The sequence below is a fragment of the Triticum aestivum genome, chromosome 7A, assembly GCF_018294505.1.
Source record: "Triticum aestivum cultivar Chinese Spring chromosome 7A, IWGSC CS RefSeq v2.1, whole genome shotgun sequence".
NCBI lineage: Eukaryota > Viridiplantae > Streptophyta > Magnoliopsida > Poales > Poaceae > Triticum > Triticum aestivum.
Window position 1 is genome coordinate 70,976,665 of NC_057812.1, and position 26,965 is coordinate 71,003,629.

A 26,965-nucleotide genomic window follows, 5' to 3' on the forward strand; every position below is an offset into this window, starting at 1 on the left:
TGCATGCACTGGTGTCGATCCATCAGTGATGATGGACAGCACGTACGGACGTTCACTGCCTACGGCAACGCGCACGCAGACTAGTCGACGTTCGCCCTGCACCATGCATGCATTCTTGCAGTACATGTTGTACGTCTGGTGATCCATCGATCCACCAACACCAACGGGAACGGTCAAGCCGCGGCCTGCAGCGGAGGGAAAACGAACCGACGAACGGACGTACATGTGGCAGTAGTATCGATCAATCTCATCAATGAGGTAATAGCACCAGGAGTCCCTGAACTTGTCATGGATGTGATGTTTTGGTCCCAAACTTGCAAAATGTAACTATTGAGTCACACAACTTGCAGCCAATGTGCAAGTTTGGTCCCAGCCAATCAGAGCTCGACAAGTGGATCCTAGTCAGCACAGCCGTCAGCCCCAGCGCCTTTTGCATTTACCCCCCTGGACTTTGCACTAATCAACCCGCACTACAGCTGCCTGGGATATTCTGCTGCCCCAGCGCCTTTCTCTGCTCTCGACCATCTCCTGCTCCCTAGGTAGTCGCCACCGTCCAGCTAGTCGCCGCCTTCCAGCTCGCCACCGCCGTCCGTCTAGCTCGCCGCCATGGTGTCTTGGAGTGAAGGATCCAGCTCTTCGTCCGAAGGGTACTCTATCACAAGTGAGGTTAGCTCCAGATCCAGTATAAACATACTCACTTGCATTTAGGGTTAGCAATGGGGAATTTTTGCTGACAACAATTGTTTATAGGCTCCTGCTCCTGCCGTCATTTTCTGCTCTGAGTGGAGAGGCCTGGCTCCAGATCTTGCAGCTAGATGTGAACATCAGTGTGTCTGTGAGAAGTTAGTTTCCTTTGAATCAGTTGACAGTGGAAGGAGGTATCTTGCTTGTGCACAAAAGGTTAGCAGATCTCTAATTAAGGCCATCAAATCTTGTAGTGTGGCATTTAACTGTGGATTAGTGCATCAATATAGTTTATTGAGCAAAATCAGTTCACTGAAGAAAACAGTATTTAGTCAACTGAAGTTTTGGTTATGCTAAGAATTATGATAGTGTTGTATTAGTAGATCAATAGTGGTACAAGCTTTGCCATTTATCTAAAAATGTTTTCTTTCTTATTTTGTAGGAAATACCTAAATGCAACTTTGTGGAGTGGATTGATCCTGAATGGCCTGCCACTCTGAAGATGAGTTTAGCCAGGGTTTGGGGCATGTATGAAGATGGGAACAAGCTAAGGCTCAGGGAAAATGTAGTTAATGCTGAAGAGAATTTTAGGGTTGTGAAAGAGAAGGAACAGATGGAAAAGGATCTGAGGTTTTTTAAACTAGATTTTGCTAAGATGGTGGCTGACAAGGAGCAGGCAATTACTGAATTGGGCAATGCAAGACTTGTTGTTTCTGACCTGAAGCAAGAGCTTGAGAAGAAGAAGATGTCTGATAAATCTAGCACTACCATTCATCAGGTTTTTAGGGCTAAGGCAGAGAAAGAGAGGGATGAGATGAAGCAAAAGATGGACAGCATGAAGCAAAAGATGGACAACATGAAGGAACAGATGGACAACATGAAGGAAGAGTTGGACATAGTTGTGTCACAGAGGGATGACCTGAAGAAGGAGAAGAAGAAACTTGAGTACATGATTGGTGATTTATTCAGGCACAAGGAGGAGAACAAGAGCAAGATAAGGAGGTTGAAGGAGATCTTAGATGAATTTGAGTAATTAGTTGAAGGAGACCTTTTAATTAGTTTTATTCCTGTAGTGAACTTGGTTAATTTCCATGGCACTGATGATGTATGACTTCTCTAAGTTAACTTATTTCCTATATGTATGACTGCTCTGAATTTGTCTTAATTTAATGTTTAGTTAACTGAAGATTTAGTTATGTATGACTGCTCTGAATTTGGCTGAAGTTTCAGTTAACTTGGTTGAATTGACAGTGTAACTGAAGATGTGTCAGTTAACATGTGTTAAACCTAAGATGTGTCAGTTAACATGTTAAACTGAAGATTCAGTTAACTGAAGATGTGTCAGTTAACATGTGTTAAACCTAAGATGTGTCAGTTAACATGTTAAAATGAAGATTCAGTTAATATTCAGTTATCTGAATATCCAGTTTACTGAATATTCAGTGAATTGCAAATTCAGTTAAGATTATGAATTTGTTTCAGTTAACTAAAAAGAGTGAAACCTACAGCAGCAATTGAAACACAGCAGCATCAGCAACATGCCATACACAACAGCAGTAGCATAGCAAACACAGCAGCAGCAGCATGGCAAATACAGCAACAGCAGCATTGTAACCAAAAATAACAGAACAAAATAGCAAGCATAGCAGCATTGCAGCATAAGTTTCAGCATCTGATCAAGCATAACGTTGCACCAGTTCCCACAGCAGATTACAAATAACTTATGTGCTGAACTTATAAGCAGCACACCTAACTTAACTAAACGCAAAATAGCACTACACTAACTTATATGCTGAACTTATAAGCAGCATACCTAACTACTTGACCTTCTTCTTCACTCCTTCTTCAGTCGTTCTTCACATCTTCAGTCGCTTGAGACGCTCGGAGCGGCGCACCTCCACTGGAGAAGATCTCTTCTTGCCGATCCTTGCCGGCTCCGCCGCCGCGTCCTGCTTGGGCTCCTCCTCCACCAGCTCCTGCTTGACGATGTCAGGCACATCTGGGAGAACCTCCACATCAATCGGGAGGTCTCTGTCGCCCTCCCTGCCATTGTGGACTGGCGCGACCATTTGGATCTCGTCCTCCTCCGCCTCTTCTTCGTCATCTGACAGGACAACGAGCGACACCTCGACCGTGTCAGACGACGCATACGAGTCAGAAGAGTCCGAATCTCCTCTGTAGCCCGAGTCGTTGTCGGAGTTCACCTTGCAGTATTCCGAGTCGGACGACAGAGAGACGTCGTCGTCGTCGATGTGGACGAGGGGCGCCGGCGCAGGCATGGCAAGAACCATGTCCTGGACGCGCTGCATCCTGGACCACACGCGCTTCGGATCCGGCTGCGGCTGTGGTGTGTTGGCAGACCTGTACATCCACCAACGCGCGCGCTGCCTCGGATCGTCGGAGCGCGTCTCCGCCATTGCGAAGCGGAGGATGTTGGCCGGAGGGGTACCTTGGCCGTCCACGAGAGCGCGCCTCTTCTCGTCGTCGGTCATCACGTCGATGAGGCCCCGCGCGTGGTTCGCAAGCATTTCGACGCTGGGGAACCACCGGCCTATCTCCTGGAGCTCCGCGCGCGCGACCTCGTCGTCGCCTGCCAGCTCGTCGACCATCCTCTGCCATGCAGGGTGGTTGTCCATGGCGTCGGCGGCGGCGTCGAGATGGCTGGCGAGGGTTTTCTTGGGGTGGAGTGGGAGGTGGGGAGCGTAGAGCCCGAGGCGTCGTGAAACGGAAGTGGTGAGTGGGGGCGGTGGGCGGTGGGTGGTGGCCTCTTAATTGGAGTGGAAGAGCGAACGGCACCGCTCTGATTAGCACATACAGTTTATTTTGTATAACAACTGTGGCAATGAGTATCTACCAAGATCACTAGTACTAGCGCACTGGCAAGGAGTTCAAGTTATCAAACAAAAGGTCCTGGGTTCGATACCCATGGCAAACAATTTTTTTTCTCTAATTATTTTTAATTAACTACAGTAGTGTTTACTCCAAAACAGATTAGTCAGTTAACAACAGCACTATTGACTGCAAAACTTTTTTTATATCTTTTTTTTTCAGTTCAAAGCAGCAAAATTCAGTTGACACTGTAAAATTCAGTTTAAAGCAGCAAAATTCAGTTGACACTGTAAAATTCAGTTTAAAATTCAGTTGACACTGTAAAATTCAGTTCACACTGCAAATTTGAAAAGCCTTTTTTCAGTCCAACATTCATTTGCCATCCATCATTTACTTATCCCCTAGTTTTTACAAAAAAGGCAATTAATGCCAATATTTGCCATCAAAAAGTGGCAACTTAAGCAAATGTTTTGCCATCAAAAAGTGGCACCTTAAGCCACTGTTAGGCCAGTCATTGTGTTACATCACATTAGGCCTCTACAAAAGATGGAACTTTAATGTCCCACAATCTCAGGGATCAGGAGCCAGAAATTCTTCAGGAGGATCATTCAGGTCTGGAATCTCCACTCTCCTGTCCTCTCCAAACAGTAGCCAGTATGCCCTATCATCTGGCATACCTCTCCCTCCACCTTGTTCCTCTTCCTGTCCTCTCCACCTTGTTCCTCTTCCTGCAACATGAGTTGCTCCTCTCCCTCCACCTGCAGTTGCATTTCCCCCTCTTCCTCTGCCTGAAGCTGCTGCTGCTCCTCTTCCTCTGCCTGAAGCTGCTGCTGCCCTCTTCCTCTGCCTGAAGCTGCTGTTGCTCCTCTTCCTCTGCCTGAAGCTGGGTTCCTTTGTCTTTTCCTCCCCCTTCCCCTACCAGAAGCTTGAGAGCCTTCTCCTCTCTCAACTACTGTCCTTGCCCTTGTTTGCCTACCTGCATTCATTTCTGTAGTGACTCTTGGCTGAGGTATTGCAACACCTGCAGCAAGAACAAATGAAGACTGCTCTGGTAGTGGGCCATGAACTCTATTTGGAGCTCTTCTTAAAAGTTCTCTTTGACTCATGCTGTAGACCATACTGGTTGGTGACTGCATTGGATCCAGTATAGGATCAGCCTGACTAGGGAATATGTTCTGCACAAAAACATTGAGCAATTGAGATATGTACAGCAAAATTCAGAGAACTACATTAAATTCAGAGCACTAGAGTGATTTCAGTAAATTCAGAGAACTACAGTAAAATGCAGTAAATTCAGCAACCTGAAGAAATGTGGGGTCATCATAGTTTTCATCAACTAGCTCTACACCTTCTTCAATGAGAGCTTCCTGCCATCTGTAATGGCCCTTCCTGTTGTGATCAGCTCTACCACAAATTGAGCAGTGCATTGTAACACCTTTCTTGTTCAAAACCCTAACACCATTCTTCATCTTCTCCTCAGGAGTCTTCTTCCTGTTTTTCTTGGGCCTTCCCAACTGTTTTGTAAACACAGGTGGATACACCTTGTAAGCATTCTGTACCTCCCACACATTTGGGTCTTCCAAAGGGACAAGAGTATATCCATATGCTTTCAGATATGTCCTCACAGTGTAGCACTCATGCACAAATGTCTCTGGGTCAATCCTCTCCTCCCTGCAACAAGCTATTGAATGCCCACATGGTACTCCTGACAACTGCCATCTCCTGCAATCACATGTGTACAAACCAAGATCAACTGTGTAGCTATTGTTACCTGACTGAACTCTGAACATCTGTTGTCCAGCTTCAGATACATGGCAGTTAGCAGCAAATTTAGTGTTCTTGTCCAATTTCTTCTTGATCTTTGGGCATATTCTCTGCCCTGCCCACTTTTCTATAGCTTCTCTTTGCTTACTCACCATCCTATGCATTATCTTGTAAAAAATGTACTCAAGCATGCTTAGCACTGGCATTTCTCTACCCTCTAGGATATAACTGTTAAAAACTTCAGAGTTATTGTTCAGGAGGATGTCACATTTTGGAAATTCACTGAAGAATGCTTTGCACCAAGTTTTCCACTCAAGTCTTTCAGTCCAGTGGAAAGCAGCTGAGCTGTGACCATCCATTTTTTCACAGTTCTCTCTCCACTTCAACTTGTTTGGTGATCTGGCAATGGCCCACAGGTCTTGCTTCAGTACCTCTCCTTTGTGCTTCTCATTGAAATTTTGGTAAATATGCCTCACACAAAACCTGTGCTCTGCATCTGGCCAAACTTTGTGGACAACATTTATCAGACATTTCTGCTTGTCACTCATAAGTGTGAAAGGAGCAGTGTTGGTGATGTTCAGATCATCTTTCAAAGTTGTGAGAAACCACTCCCAAGAACTTGTGCATTCTACTTCCACCCAGCCCATAGCAATGGGGTAAATGCAGTCATTAGGATCAATGCCAACTGCACTAAGCAGCACACCTTTAAACCTAGTTTTCATATGACAACCATCTATGAAGATAATAGGCCTGCAGCCCTTAAGCCATCCTCTCTTACAGGCATCATATGACCAATACAGTGTTTTCAAACATTTTCTGCCCATTGGAAATTTTGTATCTCTGACCAGTCCAGTTGTCAGCAAAAAAGTTGAGCCAGGGTTCTTCTGTCTTAATTCATGTCCATAATCCCATAGTCTACTGAATTGCTCCTCTTCATCACCATGGATCTCCTTCAGTGCTGCTGTCCTAGCCCTAGCTAACTTCCATCTATTAGGGGTGCAATTAAACTCCTTTGTTATTTTCCTTGAAAATGTTCCAAGTGACATCTTCTGGTCATCTCTGAATTCTTCTATGAAATAGTTGCAAAGGAATTTAGCTGTCATGTCCTTGAGCCTCCACTTCTTCTGACACATATGATCACCATAGTAGGCCTTAATGACAAATCCTCCTGTCCTGTTGTCATTGCCAGCCTTAAGCAGCCATGGACAATCACTCTGACAAACTGCATGAAATCTGATCTTGTTATTTTTCAACTTTTTGATTTGCACTCTGTTCTTTATTGAATATGAAGTAATAGCTTTCCTCAGCTCAACCACATCAGCAAAGACCATCCCTACTTTAAATACAGGGTTTTTCATGTCCACCTTGGAATTGAAAGCTTTGAACTTGTACATCAGTTGCTCTTCTTCTTCTCTTGACAGATTCAAATCTTCATCATCAAGTTCATACTCAGGTTCCACCTCTTCCTCCTCTTGCTCAACTTCATCAACATCAAAGTCAATGTTATCTTCATAAAGATCATCATCTCCATCATCTATGTCATAATCACTGTCACTGAAATCTGTATCTGAAAGCACTACATCTTCTGCAACATTAGTCAGCAAGTGATCTTCTTCAGCAAAATCAGTCAGCAACTCATCTGCTATTGCAACATCAAAAAGCAACTGCTCTCCTTGTGCAACATCATTCAGCAAGTGCTCTCCTTCTGCAGCATCAGTCAGCAAAAGCTCTTCTTCTGCAAGATTAACCAGCAAATTGTTAGCTTCTGTCTCCTGTGTTGCAAAGTCTGAATTTGGATGTTCAGCATTGACTGAAATGATGGTGTGAGAACTAGCTGCACTGGCTGCAACATCATTTGGGTTTACCACTCTGACAGGATTCTGTACTGTTCCCACTGTACATATCAAATCTTGCCTGAAATTACTGATGAAATCTGCATGATCAACCATGATTGTAAGAACCTTATGCTGAGCACTGGCTGTTATCATTTTCTGCACATCCTCATCACCTCTGATTCTGAGCATACCATCTGAAATTGTTTTGTCAGGCATGCACCAATAAATTATGTGCTCACTGACAGAATATCCCAACCAAAGCAGGTGCTCTTCAATGACTGCATATGAGAATGTGCCAGCATCAACATAGTCAAGCACCTCCACTGAAGGATTATAGTACTCCATGTTATTGATTGGTCCACAGAAAATCCCACCATGTTCCAGTTCCAATGTGAAGAAAGGGGTGTCCACACTGAGTCCCATTGCTGAATCACAAACTACAACAACACAGTGCAGAATGTAAGCACAATCATCAATAAAAATAACTGAATAAATACATTGAACTGAGTTAACTGAACTTTTTTCAGTTAACTGTAAATTGGAACTGAGTTCAGTTAACAGAAGAAATTCAGTTAACTACAGCTTACAAATTAACTCAACATAAGCAGTAACAAACTGATGATTTAGCATGGCTAATGTTCAAACTAAGTACTAATCACAAACCATAAACTACTTACCTCAAACACTGGCCTACATTGGCCAGACAAAGTTTACATTTTTTAAAATGCAAATGCTGCCCCCTAAGCACAAACCCTAGGCCAAATTGGCACTTGTATTTGCAAAACAGTATGTACATACTAGCCACAAACCTAAAGTCTGGCCGAAAAGGATTACAAACAAGAACCCTAGGTTCTTGCCTAAATCCCCAACTTCACCCAAAACCCTAGGCGGCTACAATCGACTACCAAATAACCAGTATGAGGTCGCGGGAAGCACTACAACCACAAACTACCAACCAATGCGGCTAAAACGAGCTCAAAACTGGTCGATCCAACCAGGAAGACAACACCGACCGAGAGGGTTGACAACATCGAGCACACAGAGGAGGAACAGAGCAGAGAGGAGGAACAGAAGAGAGAGAACTAACCATAATCCGGAGGGTTGACAGCGAAGGGCCGAACTTGGTGCGCGGTAGGCGGCGGCGGCACACCGCCGGTGAAGTCTGGCGACGAGGCCATGGCTCACGAGCGCAGCCAGCACGGCCTGTCGGCCGGTCACGGACAGGGGGGAGAGAGCGACGAATGATTGGGCCAGGGGAGGGAGAACCAATAAATTCAGGTGAAAAGTGCGGTGTAGTGCGGGTTGATTAGTGCAAAGTCCAGGGGGGTAAATGCAAAAGGCGCTGGGGCTGACGGCTGTGCTGACTAGGATCCACTTGTCGAGCTCTGATTGGCTGGGACCAAACTTGCACATTGGCTGCAAGTTGTGTGACTCAATAGTTGCATTTTGCAAGTTTGGGACCAAAACATCACATCCATGACAAGTTCAGAGGCTCCTGGTGCTATTACCTCCTCATCAATCTCGACCCGTCATGATCCCTCCGTTGTCTGTCATGTGTCATCGATCCAACGTACTACGTACATGTCGTTCCTTTTCACTTTCATGTTTAATTGCTAGTAGCACGTACGTGTCACCAGCACCACCTGTGTTAATTTCCCTCTGAAAGCATTTTTTAGGAATCACACGGGGAGAGTTCTCCCACCTGATCATATTTCCTTCTCTGAAAGTAGTAGAACTCCATCTGTGAACTAATATAAGGCCTTGTATAATGAGAGGTGCTTAGAGAAATAAACCAGACTTTTCTTAAGCACTGGTGCTTATTTGTACAGGGTAGATGCTTAATTAAGTGTCTCTCCTATAGAAATAGACACCGGTGCCTGAGAAAATCTCGGTTTATTTTTCTAAGCATCCCTTTAAGCATCTTCCATTGTACAAGGCCTAAGATGCTTCGGCAGTTTGAATTGAGCTGCCAAAACACATTATATTAGTGCGCGGAGGTAGTATTATTTTAGCAGGCAACTTTTGGAGCATCATATTGTCAACTATCGAAGAACGTCATTTTTCACTACTAATCAAAAAAAGGTGATCAAACACAACACGTTTAGCCATTTTCTATACGCTAATACAAGTCAGATCCTCGTCAGTGTCAGCTGTTATCCACTGGCACCAAGGACATTATGCGATCGAATAACGTAGAACCTCCATGCAGAAAGAAAAAGGAAAAGGAGTGATGTATCGTAGAAGCCACATTTGTTTCTCGCTGCCTCAATCTTATCTGGACATTACTTCAACCATAATGAAATATAAGATCTTTTATATCACTACTTTAATGATATGAACGATCTTATACTCCCTTCGTATCAAAATATAAGACATTTTTAGACCAGCTTAGCCCACAAAATCGTTTCATATTTTGATACAAAGGTAGTATTTCTTTACGGAGGGAGTGCATTTTTCATAAGAAGAGTCTGATCTAGTTAGGGCAAGTACAGTGGTTGATAAGATAATCTTATCTGAAACCTTGCATGTAGTTTAGAGATGACAATAAAAGTATGTCTATAATGAGTTATCTCTTAACCTTATCTTCAATAACTAGTTATTACTAAATTGGTGAGACGTATTGTGCTAAAAGATCATCTCTTAAATAAGAAAAGATTCTTATGATTTTTCTTTTCTCCACCTCAACATTTATTCTACGTGACACTCCTAAGATAACACCGTTATATATGCCCTTAGAGCATCTGTAGTGTGTTAGAGGCAAACCTGCCTCTAAGCTGGGCCCCATGATCCGCCTCTAACCAGGGGCGACTTGTGTGAGAGCTCACATTAGATGAGATCTATAAGATCGTTTTTTTTAATACATGTTCAAACTCCTATGTACAACCACAAAAAGTTTGAACTCCTAATTCAACTTACATTAATAGAAACAAAAAAGACAAAATTGAATGTGAATAGTATTAAACTACTATTCACCCAAACATGTCACTATTCACATTCAAATTTGTCGCCCAAAGAGCCGCAATGTGTTGAATGTTTGCTGCCTCTATAGTTAAGCCCACCCCCTATTAGAAAATATATTGTTTGACCATTCATACAGTGTGTAGATGCTAAAAAAGCAATCTTTTTTTTTTGAAACAAGAAAAAAATGGGCCTGGACTATGTTTTAGTGCTTAGAAAAGAATAGAGGCAACTTCTATGCTTAGAGGCGACGCTAATCATTTTTGACATGAAGACAGCTTGTGCAGTGTTTAGAGGCGGCAGCAAAGGCGTTAGAGGCACACCCACAAAAAAAAAAGCGTTAGAGGCAGGCGGATATTTCTCACAGATGCCCTTAGCAATCTCATTGACGATTGTGTAGTTTCAACATAATGAGCAAGATTAGGTGTAGTGTACATGGCTAAGCGGTTGTTCCAAATCATTTTTTCCTTATCTTTATACGTGGATGACGTTATTGTTGATAATAACCAATATCACGCGGGTTACTATTCTTGCAATGAAAAGGCAACGCACGACTTAAAATGAAAAAAGAAAAGGCAAGCTAGGTTATGTTGGCCCTTGAATCAAAATGAAATAACCATGAACAGCCCAAATTGGTCTGGAAGCGTCGCAAAAGCAAACCGATCCAACTCAACAAACTACTCCCTTCGTAAAAAAAATCAGTTTTGCTAAGTCTCAGTCGACTTAGACTTCGTTATGTTTCAATCGATGTTATATTCCTTTGATCTTGCACGGAGATTCATACACAAAAATTCTTTTCAGTTTTTCTTTTTCTTCTTATATACTACTCATTTGATTAAGACTTGGTTAAGTCTCAGTCGACTGAGACCTAGACACACCCAAAAAATATAAGAACTTTAGTGATCTAAATGCTCTTATATTTCTTCATGGAGAGAGTACTAGTAATTCACATCACGCCGAGGATAACACTTTCAGAAAACCAAGGAAGGAAGCCAGCAGAGCTAGCTACTAGTAGCACCTACAGCAAGCAAGCAAGCAAACGCTTTACCCTTTTCCCTCTCCACTGCTTTTCCGAGCGAATGAGGTGCATGCATACACAGCTCTGCACATGCATGTTTGACTTCGCTGCCCGTCTCCGTACCGCACGCGGCGGCGACGACCACAAAAATCCTCCGGCCGATGAGTCGACCCCATCCTCGAAAATGTTATACGGAACCATGGTTCTGCCGAACCTACGCTCGATACCATTGATCTCTGGACACTTTTCATAAGGATCCGTGCATGATTGATTAAAAAATGCATGATGGGAGCTGTTTGCATATTAAACAATGCGTGACGCGGATCCACATGTAGCAGGATGTTGAACGTACGGCGTCGACCATAGGTTCGGCTGAACCATGGTCCAGAATCACGCCTCTCAGCACGCGCGTTGCGCTTTCGCTCGCAGGAAGCGCATCGCCTGAGGCCCACGATCGAGCAAGCATCCATCCACCGGGCGATCTGACCTCGGAATCACTCCTCATCAGGCAGGCACTCTTGGAATGGAACGGCATGGAGAATTGGGCATCAGCGGCTGCTTTTGAGCTTTGGTTCATAAACTGATGGATAAACCGCACGACGGAAGGGAGGCACAACCACTAGATCAGTACTGCAGCGTGGAACCGCCAGCAGCAGAATAACTCATCGAGACGTTTGTTCTTCCACGGCAACCTGGCATTCAGCAGGGTAAGAACAAGTCATTAGCACGTCAAGTTCACATTGTAGAGTAGAGTACCACCGCGCCTGGAGGAAATATACGAGGTGGAAATGCCCCTGAGGTCGCAAAAGATGTGGGTAAAATGGATGCAAGAGTCGCATACAAGTCTAGAACATTTTGCAGTTATATGACAGGCATATTCTATTTCTACATGATGCAAAGTTTCGGTTACAAATTCCGTCTGTGGATCTCAATATTAAAAGGACGAATAATTTGTAATGGTAATGCTAACTAAATATGAGATGAGATATAAAAGATAAAATGCCGCGGCGAACCTTTTGAGCTCCGTCTGCCCAATGCCCAATGCCCAATGCCCAATGCCCAATGCCCAATGCCGACCAGTTGCTTAAACGATAGGCAACGGGACGATGCATGTGTGCGTCTTTGTCACACACACACAAAGGGCCAATCGAGCGACCAACAAGCCCTCAACGTGGCACATGCACGCGAGAGGAAGAAAGAAGAGAGGAAGCTTCTGCTCTACCTAATCTAATCTGGCCCTTCTAGACGCCAGCTTTGCACTGAATTCTATAGAGCACCAGCATCCTACTCCTCCACTGAGACGCCTCCAGCTAACTACTTAACCCGAAAAGAAGGCATACTATTAGCGCACGCGCTGCTCGCACATTAGATTGGGACAAACAGAGACCTCTCTGTCACTAAGAGTGCTTGGTACTTGGTGCTTGGGTGCCTTTCCCTCCAATAGCATGCACCCAAAGAGGAGAAAGAATCGCTGGGACTTCGCTTTGACAAAACGCACCTGGAATCGGAACTTGGAAGGGCGCGCGTCCATACCAGATCTTGTGCAATATGTTCCGATGCCGATCTTGTTCCGCGGCACGCCTGTCCATCCTGTCCTCCTTGTCATGCTGCGATTTGCGGAACCACTTCTCAGTTAGTTCGGGGCCTTTGGGTTAACGAGCATCAGCAAATTGTCGTAGCCTGCTCTGATGATGGGCTGCTTGCCTGGACCTTGCAGAAGCTTCTTTGATCTTTGATGCCTGCATCAAGAAGGAAGAAAGTTAATTTCAGCATTCTGTAGTCAGATCAGATGGAATTCTTAATGACGGGTGTACTTTCTTGGATCAGGCGTGTTACAAGTTCATCTCATGTCAGTACTCACTAGTCTGTAGCAGATTGTTAAACCTGTTTGCCATGCAATTTGAACTTATGGTCAACCCTGCGGATGCAAGGCAAAGGAGACAGCAGTAAGCACAAGGACACAGCGCAAATTATAACTTCCCAGTGCTGCTACAGTGTACGCACCAGTTTCTCCATTCGTATAATTAACCAGCAAATTTTGGAATAAGGCCATCTTCAGAATGATGAAATGTGGCGGTTGAAGAACAAGGGCATATGACAAACAAGTGACTGCCGATTTTTCTAATGTTTACAGAGCTCAAACATTACAATTTACCCGAATAATAACGCCAATTTCTCTTGCCGCAGTTCAACTGAGCTCAGCTTGAAAATAAATAAAAAACTTTTTCCCTTGACAAAATTCCCTCAAATGCTAACTTATCATCTTGCCTCCTGCAAATATGTGAACTCTGAGTCTCTCTCTTATTACACCAGAAAAAGAAAAGGAATGCAAATAAAGATTCGATACCACGGTCACTTGATCAGGCATTGTCTTCTACTCTTATCATCAATGGACTGAGCAATTCCAGTTACTACAGCAATCATCGCAAGCAACCCAGAGATACTTCAGTAGCACTCTGGGTGACTAAACAAGAGCAAGGGCTCTCTGTGTTGATGTATTCAACATCGAATCACTGTAATGGTGCACCCAATTCAGCGTTAATCAGGAATTTGCCGAAATTGCCGGTTGTTCAGCTGCTGCTCAAACCGGAGGCAAGATTCAGCCCGCATCTCTGTGATCATCATGTCATTCTCCGGTGCTGGATAGTAGTCCTCCCTTAGCTGCACGTCCCTCAAGTTTGGCATTTTCTGGAAGAAGCTCATGAAGTGCTCATGTGTGGTGCCATGGATGAAGAGCTTCCTGAGTCCGATGGAGTGCTGGAAAAGTGCGACCGCTGGCAGTGACAGGCTCCGGTGGTTCACGTCCTTGTCTTGGGGCGGCCAGTAGTCCAGCTCATACAAACTCAGCAATGACTCGATACCGCTCAGATAAAACCGCTCCCACTGAGAAAGATCCATATGCCCCGTTGGCGCGGTGAGCGCATAACCCACCGCCTCGCTGAGGTCCAACTTCATCTTGGCCAGCGCCTGGAAGGCTCCAAGGTCGCTTAAGCCAAAAGCTGACCCGTGAAATGGACGCGGACAAGTCCGGAGATCGCCCTCCACCTTAATTGAGATCTTCTCAAGAACAGGGCAGCTATCGAGCCCGGCAGAAATGAGCGGGGAGAGCAGCTGACCAGCAGGGCACCAAAGGGAGAGTGAGCGGAGCATCTCCCAGCTTTCATAATTATCCATTTCCAAGTAGGAGAACCTGCATTTCTTGGGCGCGGACTGGTACGCCATTTCACTAGGCTCGTCATCCTCATGATCACTTCCGGTTGTGCCGTTGGCCAGGCAGCTGGAGCTGGGCTGTTCAACCTCCTCCCAGTCACAGTTGATCTCAAGGCTCTCAATCCGATCGCGGATTGGGTTCAGAGCAGCAAGGCATGCTGCAGTGTGCAGAAACCGGCAGTGCAGCACACTGACCTCCTTCAATGTAGGCCGAAGCGCCATGGCTAGCCTCCTGATCCCATCTGACGTGACAAGGTTGCATCCTTGTATGGCAAACTTGGCAAGCCTCCCACAGCCACGGCCGATCGCGCCGAGGCTGGCGTCGGTGAGATCCTCGCAGTTCTTGATGCAGAGCGACTCCAGCCCGCCGCACACGGCAACGCCGTCGAGATGCAGCCAGGCGGCCTTGCACAGCCCCTGGAAGCACCCCAGCGTCAGGACCTTGATCCGTGGGCACCTGCGTGCGAGCACCTCCATCGCCGGAGCTGCCTCGAGCACATTGTGCTGGAGGTCCAGCATGAGGTCCTCCAGCCCAGGGAGCGCGGCAAAGAAGTCAACGAGCCCCACGGCGGTAATGCCCGCCTGCTCCCGCTGGCTGGTGGACGCCGGCTCGAAGGGCTCGCTGAGGCGCAGGACGGTGAGCCGGGGGCAGCTGGCGGCGAGCGAGCGCAGCGCGTCGTCGCCGACGTGGTCGACGTAGCGGGGGTTGAAGACGCAGGGCGCGACGAGCCGCCGGAGGCCGGGGCAGGCGGCGGCGATGGCCCCGAGCTCGGCGGCGTGGAAGCCGTTGGAGGCGCCGGCGAGGCCGAGGTCGAGGTCGGTGAGCCTGGCGGCGGCGGCCGGGTGCGCGTCGAGCGCCGGCACGACGTCCTCCGTCCAGCAGTAGAACTCGGAGAGGTCGAGGGCCGCGAGCTGGGGGCAGGCTCCGAGCAGCGGCTCGAGATCCGCGCCGCCGGGGAGGTCGAGCGGCCGCTGGTGCCAGCGCACGAGCTTGACGGCGCGGAGCGTGGCCCGCCAGCAGGGGGCCAGGCTGGCGAGCGTGGAGGGGTCGCGGCAGTAGACGGCGAGGCGGGCCACGGCGGGGAAGTAGGCGGCGAGGCGCGCCGCCACGTAGGCGTTCCGCTCCGCGATCTCCTCCGGGCGGAGCGCGAGGTGGTTGGAGGAGGAGGAGGCCGGCGCGCCCGCGACGCGCGAGGCGGACGAGAGCAGCGGGTGGCCCCACGGCGAGGCGAGGGAGAGGTCGAGCCGCTCCAGCGCCGGGAAGCAGAAGGCCGGCGGGAGGAGGAGGAAGTCGGCCGTCCGCGGGTCCCCGCGCAGCGCCATGGCCGCCCGCGTCGCCCGCTCCGCCGCCAGCAGCCGGCGGCAGGCCATGGAGGCCCGGTGCCGCGAGCGCGGGTCGTGGAGGGCGCCGAGGATGAGCAGCAGCAGCGGCTCCGGCAGGTCCAGCAGCGGCTCCGGCAGGTCCAGCAGCGCCGACGCCGCCCCCGCCGCCGCCTCCGCCATGCGCAAAGCCGCCGGCTTTCCCCTTCCTCCTCTCCCCCCGCCGCGGGAGGAGGACGGATTTGGGTGCGGGTGAGGGAGGGGACGGGGCGGAGGCGTGCGCACAGGGGAAGTGATATACTCGACAGCTCCGCCCGGCTCCGGCTTTCCTTTTCTTCCCCGCTTTGCCCTTTGTTTTTTCTCCCCTCCCTCCCTCGCCGGTTTTATCCTCTTATCCCCTTCGTATTTTGTACTCCTCCTCCTGCCATTGTTTTTTATCCTTTTCCGCTTTTTGTCGCCGCAAAGCGCGAAGCTTTCTCGCGCGCGCTCTCCCGGCTCGACAGCGCGGCGGATGCGCCACGTGCTGCCGGCTGGCCGCGCCGTCGTCTCGCGCGGGGCGCGGGCGGCGGCGATGGGGTCGTCGGCGGGGGCGGGGGCGGGGGACCCGGGCGGGAACCCGACGGTGGGGAGGCTGCGGGAGATCTTCCGGGGCGGCGGCGACGCGGCAGGTGAGCTCGCTCGATCTCTGGGCCGATTGGTTGGTTGGCTGCTGCGGGTCGCTGTTGGGTGGGTGGGGGAGTTGAATGAATGAATGAATGGGGTGTGCTGCTGGTGGTTTCTCGTCCTCGTCGAGGTCGGGCGATCTCGTCTAGTCTCGTCTCGTACCTGGTGGTTGGCGCGATCGGCTAGCTGTGTGTGGGGTGGACGGATCGCGGCAAGCGGGCCGACGAGTAGTTGGGGAATTTTCCGCGGCGAGTTGGTTGGAGGCAACGACCTATGTATGTTTGGTAGCAGACTAGGCGTCAATGTGTGAAAATTGGATTATGGTTGGGGAGTTTCTCAGATGGGGGTCGCAGGTTAGGGGAGAATCTTCGCCCATTTCGTCGGGGAGCAATTCCAGAAATACGGAAATAACGCGGTAGAGCGGTCGATGTAGGAATCAGCTAGAGGGTAATCCATAACAGAATGAGGGGATTTCACTAGAGGGTAAAGGGCGTATGCTTGAGATACGTATAGTGGAATTGGATCACTGCAAAGCAGAAAATGCACTGTCGGCTTAATGTGTCATGGTGCCTCGTACAATCGCTTGATTCGTTTTTCGGTTCAGCATTGTATCTGTTTCCTGTCTTCTGGAGTAATTTCCCTTGCTATTTTTGGTTGCTCATTATTGCTGCTTCTGGTCAGATGGCTGGGAGAAGTCCTGGGAGACTGGCGTAACCCCGTGGGATCTGGGGAAGCCGACGCCTATCATCGAGCATCTCGTTAAATCAGGAACTCTCCCTAAAGGAAGAGCGTTGGTCCCGGGATGCGGCATGGTATGTTAAGCAGATGGCATTTATCATCTGCCTCTGTCTGAACACTTACGCCTTTCCCTTCAATCTGTGCAATTTTCTGGCTACACCTATAAACCCAAGTGACATCCGTTATATGGAATGAGTCATCTAAGTCTTTATAAGATTTAAAAGAAACCCAATGGTAATCCCAAGTTTCTTGCTAAGGAAAAGGTTCAATAATAATGTGGTGATCAATTACTAAAAAAAATTGGTCGCCAGCTAAACATTCAGCTCTTTCACCATTTGATAAAAAAAGAGTCATCACATACCGTAACAATGTGATCTAGTACTTCTTTAGCCTACTATAAACATATCAAATTTGTTTACACAGAGAGCAATTGTCATATGTATGAACTAGTGTGTTGAATATATATATTTTTCTATGGGGAGTCCTGGATGCGAGATTAATGTGGCAACTAAACTATTCTTTTAATGAATATGACAATTAAACCAAAATTTACAGCTTGAAATGCAAAACACGTTAAGTGGTTACCTGGTTCATGTCTATATATAAGATCATTTTGCAAATTGATACTAGTAGGACGGTTCTGCTCCAATTTTCCTTGCAACGACTTGTCATCAATCTTTTCTGATTGAGCTGCTGTATAACAGGGTTATGATGTGGTTGCTCTGGCAAGCCCTGAGAGATTTGTCGTTGGCTTAGAGATTTCTAATATAGCTGCTGAGAAGGCTAAGCAGGTGAGATGTAACTGAGTAAGAGCTTGATTGGCAGCTAAGGTGAGTTTATAACACAATGCTAGTTGCTTCTTTTAATGTTTTTTTTGGTAAATTCTTCTGTGCAGGATGATGATTTGTCATGTAAACATGCTTGATACCTTATCTAGAAAAAATATAGTTAATTCCAAAGTAGTTCAGGTCCATTTTGTGCTGGGAAAGATTAACCGTGTTTCTTGGAAGCAAAAGCTTTTATGCGGAGAATGGTTGTGTTTGATTTATGTCACGGGGCTAATTACAGCAGGCAACCATATATCTTCTAAAATGATGACTTTGTGACCAAGGATGCTACCTCTAATTTTTACATTTTTACATTAACATGTGTACTCATGAATCCTACTGCAGTATTGATTATAATGGCAACTGAACCCAGCTCTTGGTATTTGGATTGAATTGGTGTTTTTATAAATAATAATCATAACTGGGAATAAATTTAATGTACTATTACCATTTATCTAAAAAAACATCTTGTTATCCTAGGTACCCTTTGTGGTTTTAAAACTTATATACATTTAATTGTTTTCCCTGTTGATGTACCAGTGGTCATCATCTTTGCCAAATGCAGATTGGTTTTCTTTTCTGATTGCTGATTTCTTCAAGTGGAGACCAAATGAACCATTTGACCTCATTTTCGACTATACGTACGTGTCAATTTATCTTGCTTATTTGTCATTCTGGAGGCAGTTTAGATCACCTTTATTAATTCACACAGGTTCTTTTGTGCACTTGATCCAAGCATGAGGCTGGCTTGGGCAGAGACAGTTAGTCGCCTTCTGAAACCAGATGGAGAGCTTATCACCTTGATATATTTGGTGAGGACAGAATCTCTCTATGCTTCTTGTTTACTTTTGCATTGGAGATGTTATTCTACTTATCATATGATATGATATATACTAAACTGAACTCTAAAAATGTTAACCAGTTGATTTACCTTTTAAGATTTCTATGCTGTTCTATGTTATACGAATAGCCTAATCCTGGAGGATTGTGGTGGTATTGCTGTCCTTCTATCAAGGATCATGAGTAGACAGAGTAGTAGTCATAGGTAACAACTGGAACTCGCTACTAAATTCACAGCAACTATGCCTGCAGCAAGTTCTGAACTCCGAAGAAAGCAAATACTCCCTCCGTCCCAAAATATAAGAACGTTTTTTACACTAGTATAGTATCAAAAACGTTCTTATATTTTGGGACAGAGGGAGTAGAATCTAGGTATCTTGGTAGAGCCAAATTCTTATGAGTAATTACCTTATAGTTTCCTGGACCTATGTTTCGGAGAACTGCAACATGCAACAATACGCATGGAAGGACATTGGATGAATTGATTAATGTGGGATCCATAGCTTGGTGTGAAGCAGCAGGACTTTGCAGCCAAGTCTGAGCACTTGACGTGCAAATCCACCAACCATCTTATCGCTTTTTCCTCATTTCCTATCCTTATGTAACCACATGTTTTCATGACCTTTGGTGCATGGCATACTTTAAAAGAATCAGTATGCTTACTCTTCTTAAAGCTAATGCTGACATTTGATGAAGACATGCTAAAACCTCCCACGCTGTCGTTCCAATGTATTTTGCTTTGACACTTCGGAGTCGGACAGACAATCAGTGCTCTAATAGAAAACGCACAAAAAATTCCGGGTGCCTACTCCAATGCCCATCCCTGATTGAAACAAGGGGGTGTTGATGCACATATTAAATCACTAGTTAGCACCAAAATCAATCTGGATAGGTGCATGAACGTGACCGGCTTCTTCGGATGCCGTCACATTACTTTGTTCACAACTGGAAGGCACTGCATATAATATTTCTTATTACAGATCAGCGATCAGGAAGGGGGGCCGCCCTACAATAATACAGTTGCTGAGTAAGTATGCATGCATGTCCAGTCCCTATCGTCGAAAGAATTAATTTCCAGTTGAAAAGCCCGGGTTTTTCCTCGGTGATGACGCAGCTTTGTGTAGGACAGAAACCGAAATGTTATCCTGCCTTCATTATTGACCCGATGGCCGTTCTTTTGCGAAACTGCAGCTATCAGAATGTGCTGGAGCCGCTGGGTTTCAAGGCTGTTTGGATGGAAGACAACGAGCTGGCTATTAAACCGCGCAAGGTACATCCTACACGCCGCTGTTGCTTTTCCTGTACCGAGTTATCTCCGGGGAAGAAAAATGAGTTATCTTGTGAACGCTCGCTCCTCTTGTCGGCAGCTATATTGGAGCTATGGCCCCCTTCTGTTCATGTCTTTGATCTTTCACATGCTTTTCCGTTCCAGGGTTTCGAGAAACTTGGAAGGTGGAAGAGATGCGGCAGGCGGCAATCTTCTTTGTGAGCATATATGAAGACCTTGCTGTATAGTTTGTATACACTGTGTCTGTGTATTGTGTTAGCTTCTGTGCTCAGTTCGTCATGTGCACTTCCTGAACGATGCATGTGTGATGTGCCATTTACTGCTTCTGTTGGAGATGAAATCGGCCGTGTGAAATTTCCGTGTGCTCTAAATGAGCACCGTATGGTATGGTGAGACCAAAGTTTTAAATAGCGCGCTAAGCCTCTTAGCGGCGGACCTTTTTTAAATGCTATAGCGTGCTATAGCGGTGCTATAGCGAGCTATTTAAAATGTTTACTCATGTGTTTGGACAAAAGATCCTTAGCGCAGGACCTCTTCTAAACGCTATAGCATGCTATAGCGGAGCTATAGCGGGCTATTTAAAACCATGGGTGAGACGCTATTTGTGTTGTGCTGTCAACTTGGAGATCATTTTGAAACAAATCAAAGAGCTCAGGAAATGGTGATGGTAAATTATTTTTTCTTCGGAGCTTCTTGGTAAGATTTTGTTGTTGAGGGGAGCCAATTTGACCTCTCATGTTCCCTCTCCTTTCATCCTCGAGTCACCCAGATACTCTATTTCCGCAGGCCATAGCAGGTGTTGTGAGCGGTGGTCCCACTTGTCCCTGGCAAAGGCTCATTGGGACCGGTTAATCCCACCCGTTGGATCTGGATCCAACTGGGTGCTCGTTCCTGACCTCATGCTAGGGTTTTCATCGTCTAGGGCTGACGTCACTGCTCTCACCGGGTTGTTTGTTCTGTGCGCCTCTCCCTACCTCTCATGGGCTAGTTTGCCACCGCCTTCATGGCATGGGATGTGACCACTAGCGAGCACGCTCCAGAAGTCTATTTAGTCGATCAAGCATGAGATTCGACTTGGGCTTTCCATTTCCATATGAAATGGAGATGTGACCCTCTTCTGGTTAACCGCAAAAAAGAAAATGCTGGTTAATTATACGAATGGACAAACTGATGTACATAACGTAACAGCACTCAGAAGCTATTATTTGTCGCCGTGTCCCTGTTTACTACTGTCACTTTCCTCTTCCTTGCTGCATCCGATCCACAGGGTTGACCATAACTTCAAATTGCATGGCAAACAGGTTTTACAAGCAGCTGCTGAGTACTGACATGAGATGAACTTGTAACACCTGACACAAGAAAGTTCACCCGCCATCAAGAGTTCCATCTGAAGTGCCTACAGGATGCTGAAATTAACTTTCTTGTTTTTGATGCAGGCATCAAAGATCAAAGAAGCTTCTGCAAGGCCCACCCGCAATTTGCGAATACTTGTTAACCCAAAGGCCCTGAACTGAGGAGTGGTTCCGCAAATCGCAGCATGACAAGGAGGACAGGATGGACAGGCATGCCGCGGAACAAGATCGGCATTGGAACATATTGCACAAGATCACGCGTGGACGCGAGCCCTTCCCAAGTTCCGATCCCAGGCGCGTTTTGTCAAAGCCAAGTCCCAACGATTCTTTCTCCTCTTTGGGTGCACGCTATTGGAGGGAAAGGCACCCAAGCACCAAACCACAGCGCCCTGCGTACTCTTGCTTGGTGACCAAGAGGTCTCTGTTTGTCTGTCCTAATCTAATGTGCGAGCAGCGCGTGCGCTAATAGTTATGCCTTCCTTTTGGTTCAAGTACGCAGCTGGAGGCGTCTCAGTGGAGGAGGAGGATCCTGGTGTGCTGTATAGAATTCAATTGCAAAGCTGGCTGGCGTCTAGAAGGGCCAGATCGATTAGGTAGAGCACAAGCTTCCTCTTTTCTTTCTTCCCCTCTCGCATCAATGTGCCACGTCGACGTGTGGGTGACAAAGACGCACGCATGCATCGTCCCGTTGCCTGTGGTTTAAGCAACTGGTCGGCATTGGGCAGAAAGGGGCTGGATGGAGCTCAAAAGGTTAGGTTCGCCGTGGCATTTTATCTTTTCGCTATCTCATCTCATGCCAGGTCGCCATGGAAGCTAGCTAGGCTGGTGACCTGCAAGGAGAAGAACAGACGTCGCGACGAGTCACTCTGCTGCTGGCGGTTCCACGCCGCAGTACTGATCTAGCGGTTGCGCCTCCGTTTCGTCGTGCGGTTTATCCATCCGTTTATGAACCAAAGCTCAAAAGCAGCCGCAGATTCCCAATTCTCCATGCCATGCCAATGCCATTCCATCAGTCGGAAATGTTCTGCAAGTGCCTCCGGCGAGAAGTGATTCCGAGGTCAGATCAATTTGCCGATGGACGGATGCTTGCTGGGATCATCAGTGGGTTTCAGGCGACGCGTTTCCTGTGAGCAAAAGCGCAAAGCGCGTGCGGAGGATGGGATACGAGGCGGCCGGCCGTCCGTCGACTGATCGGCCGGAGGACTTTGTTTGTGGCCGTCGCCGCGTGCGGATTGTACGGAGACGGGCGGCGAAGTCAAGCATGTCCATGTGAAGAGCTGTGTATGCATGCACCTTCCTCGCTCGGAAAGGAGAAAGGGAAAAGGGTAAAGCGTTTGCTTGCTTGCTTGCTTGCTTGCTGTAGGTGCTACTAGTAGCTAGCTCCGCTGGCTTCCTTCCTTCCTTGGTTTTCTGGAAGTGTTATCCTCAGCGTGATCTGAATGATGCTTTTTGGGACGCTTCCAAGCTATTTTGGACCGTTCATACTTCATTTTGATTCGAGGGCAAAAATTTACCTAGCTTTCATTTATTTATTTATTTGGAGTTGTAGCTTGCCTTTTAATTAGAACAATTGATGTCATCCATGCATGAAGATATAAAGATACTCAATCGCTGCTAAGGAACTAGATTAGCCTCAGCTGCGTAAAATTTAGATTGATATCCGGACAAGATCGGAACAGATAAAACAAATGTGTATTCTACGTCACTCCATCGGCAACTGGGGGATGACAGTGGATCACAGCTTTACACTGACGAGGATCTGACTTCTACCAGCATATAGAGATCACTGAAAAAGCTGTCGTTGGTCGCTTAGTGGGAAATGACATTTTTCACTTCAGAATATGATACTCTACAATAAGGGTTTTCTGAAAAAATAATACTAAAACTTTTAGAAACCACATGTGCCGCCCTGCGCGTACGTCTATGTAGCCAAACGAAACAACGGGCGGGTGCAGTGCAGGCTCGACTCGTTTGTTACTCCCTTGGTCCTAAAATAGGGCTTGGCGTCCTGGACTTGGCTAAGTTTGCAAGAGCCCTTCGGCTTAGATGGCTGTGGTTCGAGTGGACTGAACCTTCCAAGACGTGGATTGGAATGATTAGAATGGACAACCCTTGTGATGAGCTTGATCGTGATCTATTCTACGCCTCAACGCGCATCACCATTGGCAACGGGGCATGCGCGCCATTTTGGGACTCCCCATGGGTTAATGGCGAGAAACCTTCCGTCATAGCACCTCTCATCTTCGAGGCTTCCACGAGGAAAAAATGAAAGGTACAGGAGGCCATGCATGCGGGCGCGTGGCTGTCCAAAATCAAGCTCCCCAACAACTGGACAATGAAGCACATCCGACAGCTTGTCACGCTTTGGGCTCGGCTGAGGGCCATCCCCCTCGCGGTGGACGCCGAGGACACCATCACCTAGAAGCATACTGCCAGCGGAATCTACTCCGCCACATCCGCGTACACTGCACAACTCCTTGGGTTGGTCAGCTCGCCCATGGGCTTCGTCGTTTGGAAAGCATGGGCTCCCCCTAAGATGAAATTCTTTGCTTGGCTGGCAATCCAAAACCGAGTCTGGACGGCGGATAGATTGGAGAGGAGAGGGTGGCCGAACTGCGGCCTATGTCCACTCTGCAAGCAGACGTTGGAATCGGTGAGCCACATCTTCTTCAAGTGTCGGTACTCCATTAGACTATGGGGCATGATCAAAGGCTGGCTCAAACTCGACTACCTCGACATCTCCTCCTGAATCACGATGCGCTCCATCAAGGACTGGTGGCTCAACATGTCGTCCTCCAGCATGCCCAACCGGAAGGCGATGACTTCTCTTGCTATGCTGACCTGCTGGACCATTTGGTGCGAGAGAAATGCACGGGTGTTTCGTCACAAGTCCACGCTTCCGTCTGTATTGTTGTCAAACATTCAGAGCGACGTCAATCTTTGGGTAATTGCGGGTGCTAAGCACTTGGGTCAAATCATGCTGGGAGAGTAGTGGCATTGTAATATTTTCTTTCGCTTTTCTTCTAAAAGCAACTCTAAACTCCTTCTTAATTAATGGATGAGGCAAAGCTTTTGCCTCCGTTTCGAAAAAAAATTATTTAAATTTAAACTAAAAACGCACGACAATCAAATCCAGCCGGACATGCGTATCATTAAAAGTGCACCGGCCACTGGATTATCATGTCGTGCAAAGTTCGGCCATAGGCATCGTCTGTGTAGCAGTTTTGTTTTGGGACGGAAGGAGTAGTTAAATAACCGATAACATAGACGACATGCATGCATATTGGGTGGCCATGTTCAACGTGCAGTACAACCATCGACGCCATGTCATTGATATGTTGAATTGCGAGAATAGCCCAATTAATCAACCAGTGCAAGTACATTTTTGTTAGTATGAGTATGATTATGGGGAAATATTAGTAATACTATATATGCTTTCAGAGGCAAATTAACACAGAAACATGCATGAACCGTCAGTTCATCCTTCGGTTCCTTTGGGCCGGGATGGTACTTAAACATGATTTTTTTTTTTGTTGAGGGGACTTAAACATGAAATTGAAATCGAAAGGGAGCGGCATGTACGTACGTACGATCGATGACAGATAACCGCACATATGAAGTTTGATTTTGCTAACCACATGTTCCATGCGGTGACAGATAACTGCACATGACGGGCAAGGTTAATGAGGCGACGATACTGCCCGTCCGTCCGTCAGCCCTCCCTCCGTCGAGGCGCAGCCCCGTCCCAGCTGTGGTCTGTGGGAATTTCCACGCCACGGGGTCACGGAGACGGTGCTGTTTTTACCACGCATCATCGTTGGTGGTAGCAATGTAGCATGCACGAGCTAGCAACAGTATATGCTTGGCACACGAGCCTGCGGAAACGAATTAAAAGGTAGAAATCGCATCAACCGGTTGCCTAAATTCAATTGAAATTTTAGTACACTAGTTCGGACCACCTATAAGTCAGATTTTCGGAGCCGTCTGATTCACATCCAACGGTTCTGTTTCATCTTCCCTCATCGCTTCTCCATCCTGCGCCGGCCTAACCACTGGCTCGCCACCTAGCCGCCCCGCTCTGCCGGAGCCACTCCCGGCGGCCACTCCTTGATCGGCCTTGCTACCGCTCTCCGCGGGCGTCCCTGCATTTGTATTTGGCTCGGAACACCGCTTTCAGAAGTTGACTAATCTAAAAAGGTCTTTTCCAGTCAACTAAGGAACAGGAGCAAGTTTGTGCGTCCACCTTGCTAAGTAGGGTCTTTTCTTGTACATCCCGTGACACATGTGCATTCATCTATGTGGAATACATCATTTGTTCAGATGCAGAAGCCGGAGGTAATCCTCCTTTACTAAAAAAAATGGAATACACCATGTCGATTGGTTCCTACTACAATGGAGAAACATTGTATCTCATGGATTCGAAGGTTAATTTGGGGAATTCCAGTGTAGCAGTGAATGGGGAAAGGAGGATTTGGAATATTATTTGGAAGGCTAATGTCCCTCAAGGGTTATAATCTTTGCTTGACGGGTTGCTTCTAACAGTTTGGCGGTACAAGTTAACAGAATAAAGCACCATCAAGCTGTCCAAGGTACGTGTACAATCTGTGGTGTTGAAGATGAACGCACTTTTCTTGCACTTCGTATAGCTTTGAGGGAGGTGTGGAATTTGCGGGCCGAAGAGATTTTCAAAAATACGGGGCCGGATTAGCTTCTTATTTTATTGGATCAATTAAGTTCGTCGGCGTGTGAGCAAACTATATTCATGTTTGGGAGAGTTTGGCACTTGAGGAATGATCTGATCTTTGATAAAGAAAAACAATCCATCTCAGCCTCTGTGAATTTTGTAAACAATTAGTTGGCTTCCTTTTCGTCTTGTCATGCAAAAGTGCAGGTAGAGATGAGTAACAAAGGCAAGGAAGTGGGGGACGGAATTTTGGCTTCAAATCATATGGAGAAGAATTATGCTGCTTGGCAACCTCCCTCCGCGGAGTTCTTTATGATTAATATCGACGCAAGTTTTGTGGAGGCTATCAGCGCGACAAGTGTGGGGGTGGTTGTCAGAAACTACTCCGGAGAAGTTTTCATTTTCTCTTGGGATTATATTGGGTCTTGCTATAGCGTTGACAAAGCGAAAATTAGAGCGACACTCTTCGGCCTGTATATTTGTATCACTCTTCACAAATCCATCATTTTAGAAACTGATAGTTATTTTGTGGCTTCTGTTTTTGGAAAAGACAGCATTGACCGGTCACCCATTGTTGACCTAAAGAAGGAAGCTTTGGGTATCTCTAAGATGTTGGTGAATTCAAAGATCTGCAAGATTAGTAGGAAAGCTAATATAGTGGCACACGAGCCGGTGAAGTTTAGTTTTGTTAATAGGTCTGATGATGTTGTTGTTAATAGTGTTCTGGCATGTGTGACAAATGCTATAACAAATGATTGTATAAACATTTTAATTTATTTAATATATGGGTGGGGTTTTTTTCTAAAAAAAAAGAAGAAACGCTGTATCGCCGGACCCTGCACAGACAAGGACGTCCATGTGATCCATCCATCCGTCCACCTACCCTGCCTATCCACCCATGGGACGACAGACAGCATGGAGGGAGGAAACACTAAAGTCGAAACCTCCGGGCTAC

The 26,965-nt window shown here is 46.8% G+C and overlaps 2 protein-coding genes across 3 annotated transcripts; one reads left to right on the plus strand and one right to left on the minus strand.

Moving 5' to 3' along the window:
* Positions 1–13,183: 13,183 nt before the first annotated feature.
* On the minus strand, positions 13,184–15,992 carry LOC123149901 (F-box/LRR-repeat MAX2 homolog). Its single transcript, XM_044569689.1, has 2 exons — positions 13,436–15,992; positions 13,184–13,359 (listed from the first exon to the last, which is right to left on the minus strand). The coding sequence occupies exon 1, from the start codon at positions 15,799–15,801 to the stop codon at positions 13,627–13,629; it is 2,175 nt and encodes a 724-aa protein (XP_044425624.1). The 5' UTR covers positions 15,802–15,992; the 3' UTR covers positions 13,184–13,359; positions 13,436–13,626.
* Positions 15,993–16,048: 56 nt separating this feature from the next.
* LOC123149902 (probable thiol methyltransferase 2) lies at positions 16,049–20,384 on the plus strand. 2 transcript variants are annotated; one of them, XM_044569690.1, is made up of 8 exons: positions 16,049–16,286; positions 16,963–17,093; positions 17,724–17,810; positions 18,387–18,487; positions 18,559–18,658; positions 19,667–19,713; positions 19,878–19,956; positions 20,119–20,384. In XM_044569690.1, exons 1-8 carry the CDS (start codon positions 16,130–16,132, stop codon positions 20,173–20,175), a joined length of 759 nt encoding a protein of 252 aa, XP_044425625.1. In that variant the 5' UTR covers positions 16,049–16,129; the 3' UTR covers positions 20,176–20,384. The 2 variants fall into 2 exon arrangements, with proteins under 2 accessions (XP_044425625.1, XP_044425626.1); XM_044569691.1 differs by lacking the exon at positions 19,667–19,713.
* The last annotated feature ends 6,581 nt before the right edge of the window (positions 20,385–26,965 follow it).

Coding starts and splice junctions, on each gene's coding strand:
- LOC123149902 (XM_044569690.1), top strand. CDS start 16,130: ATGCGCCACGTGCTGCCGGCTGGCCGCGCCGTCGTCTCGCGCGGGGCG. Junction 17,094..17,723: donor TGGTCCCGGGATGCGGCATG/GTATGTTAAGCA, acceptor GCTGTATAACAG/GGTTATGATGTGGTTGCTCT. Junction 19,957..20,118: donor TGGCTATTAAACCGCGCAAG/GTACATCCTACA, acceptor TTTCCGTTCCAG/GGTTTCGAGAAACTTGGAAG.
- LOC123149901 (XM_044569689.1), bottom strand. CDS start 15,801: ATGGCGGAGGCGGCGGCGGGGGCGGCGTCGGCGCTGCTGGACCTGCCG.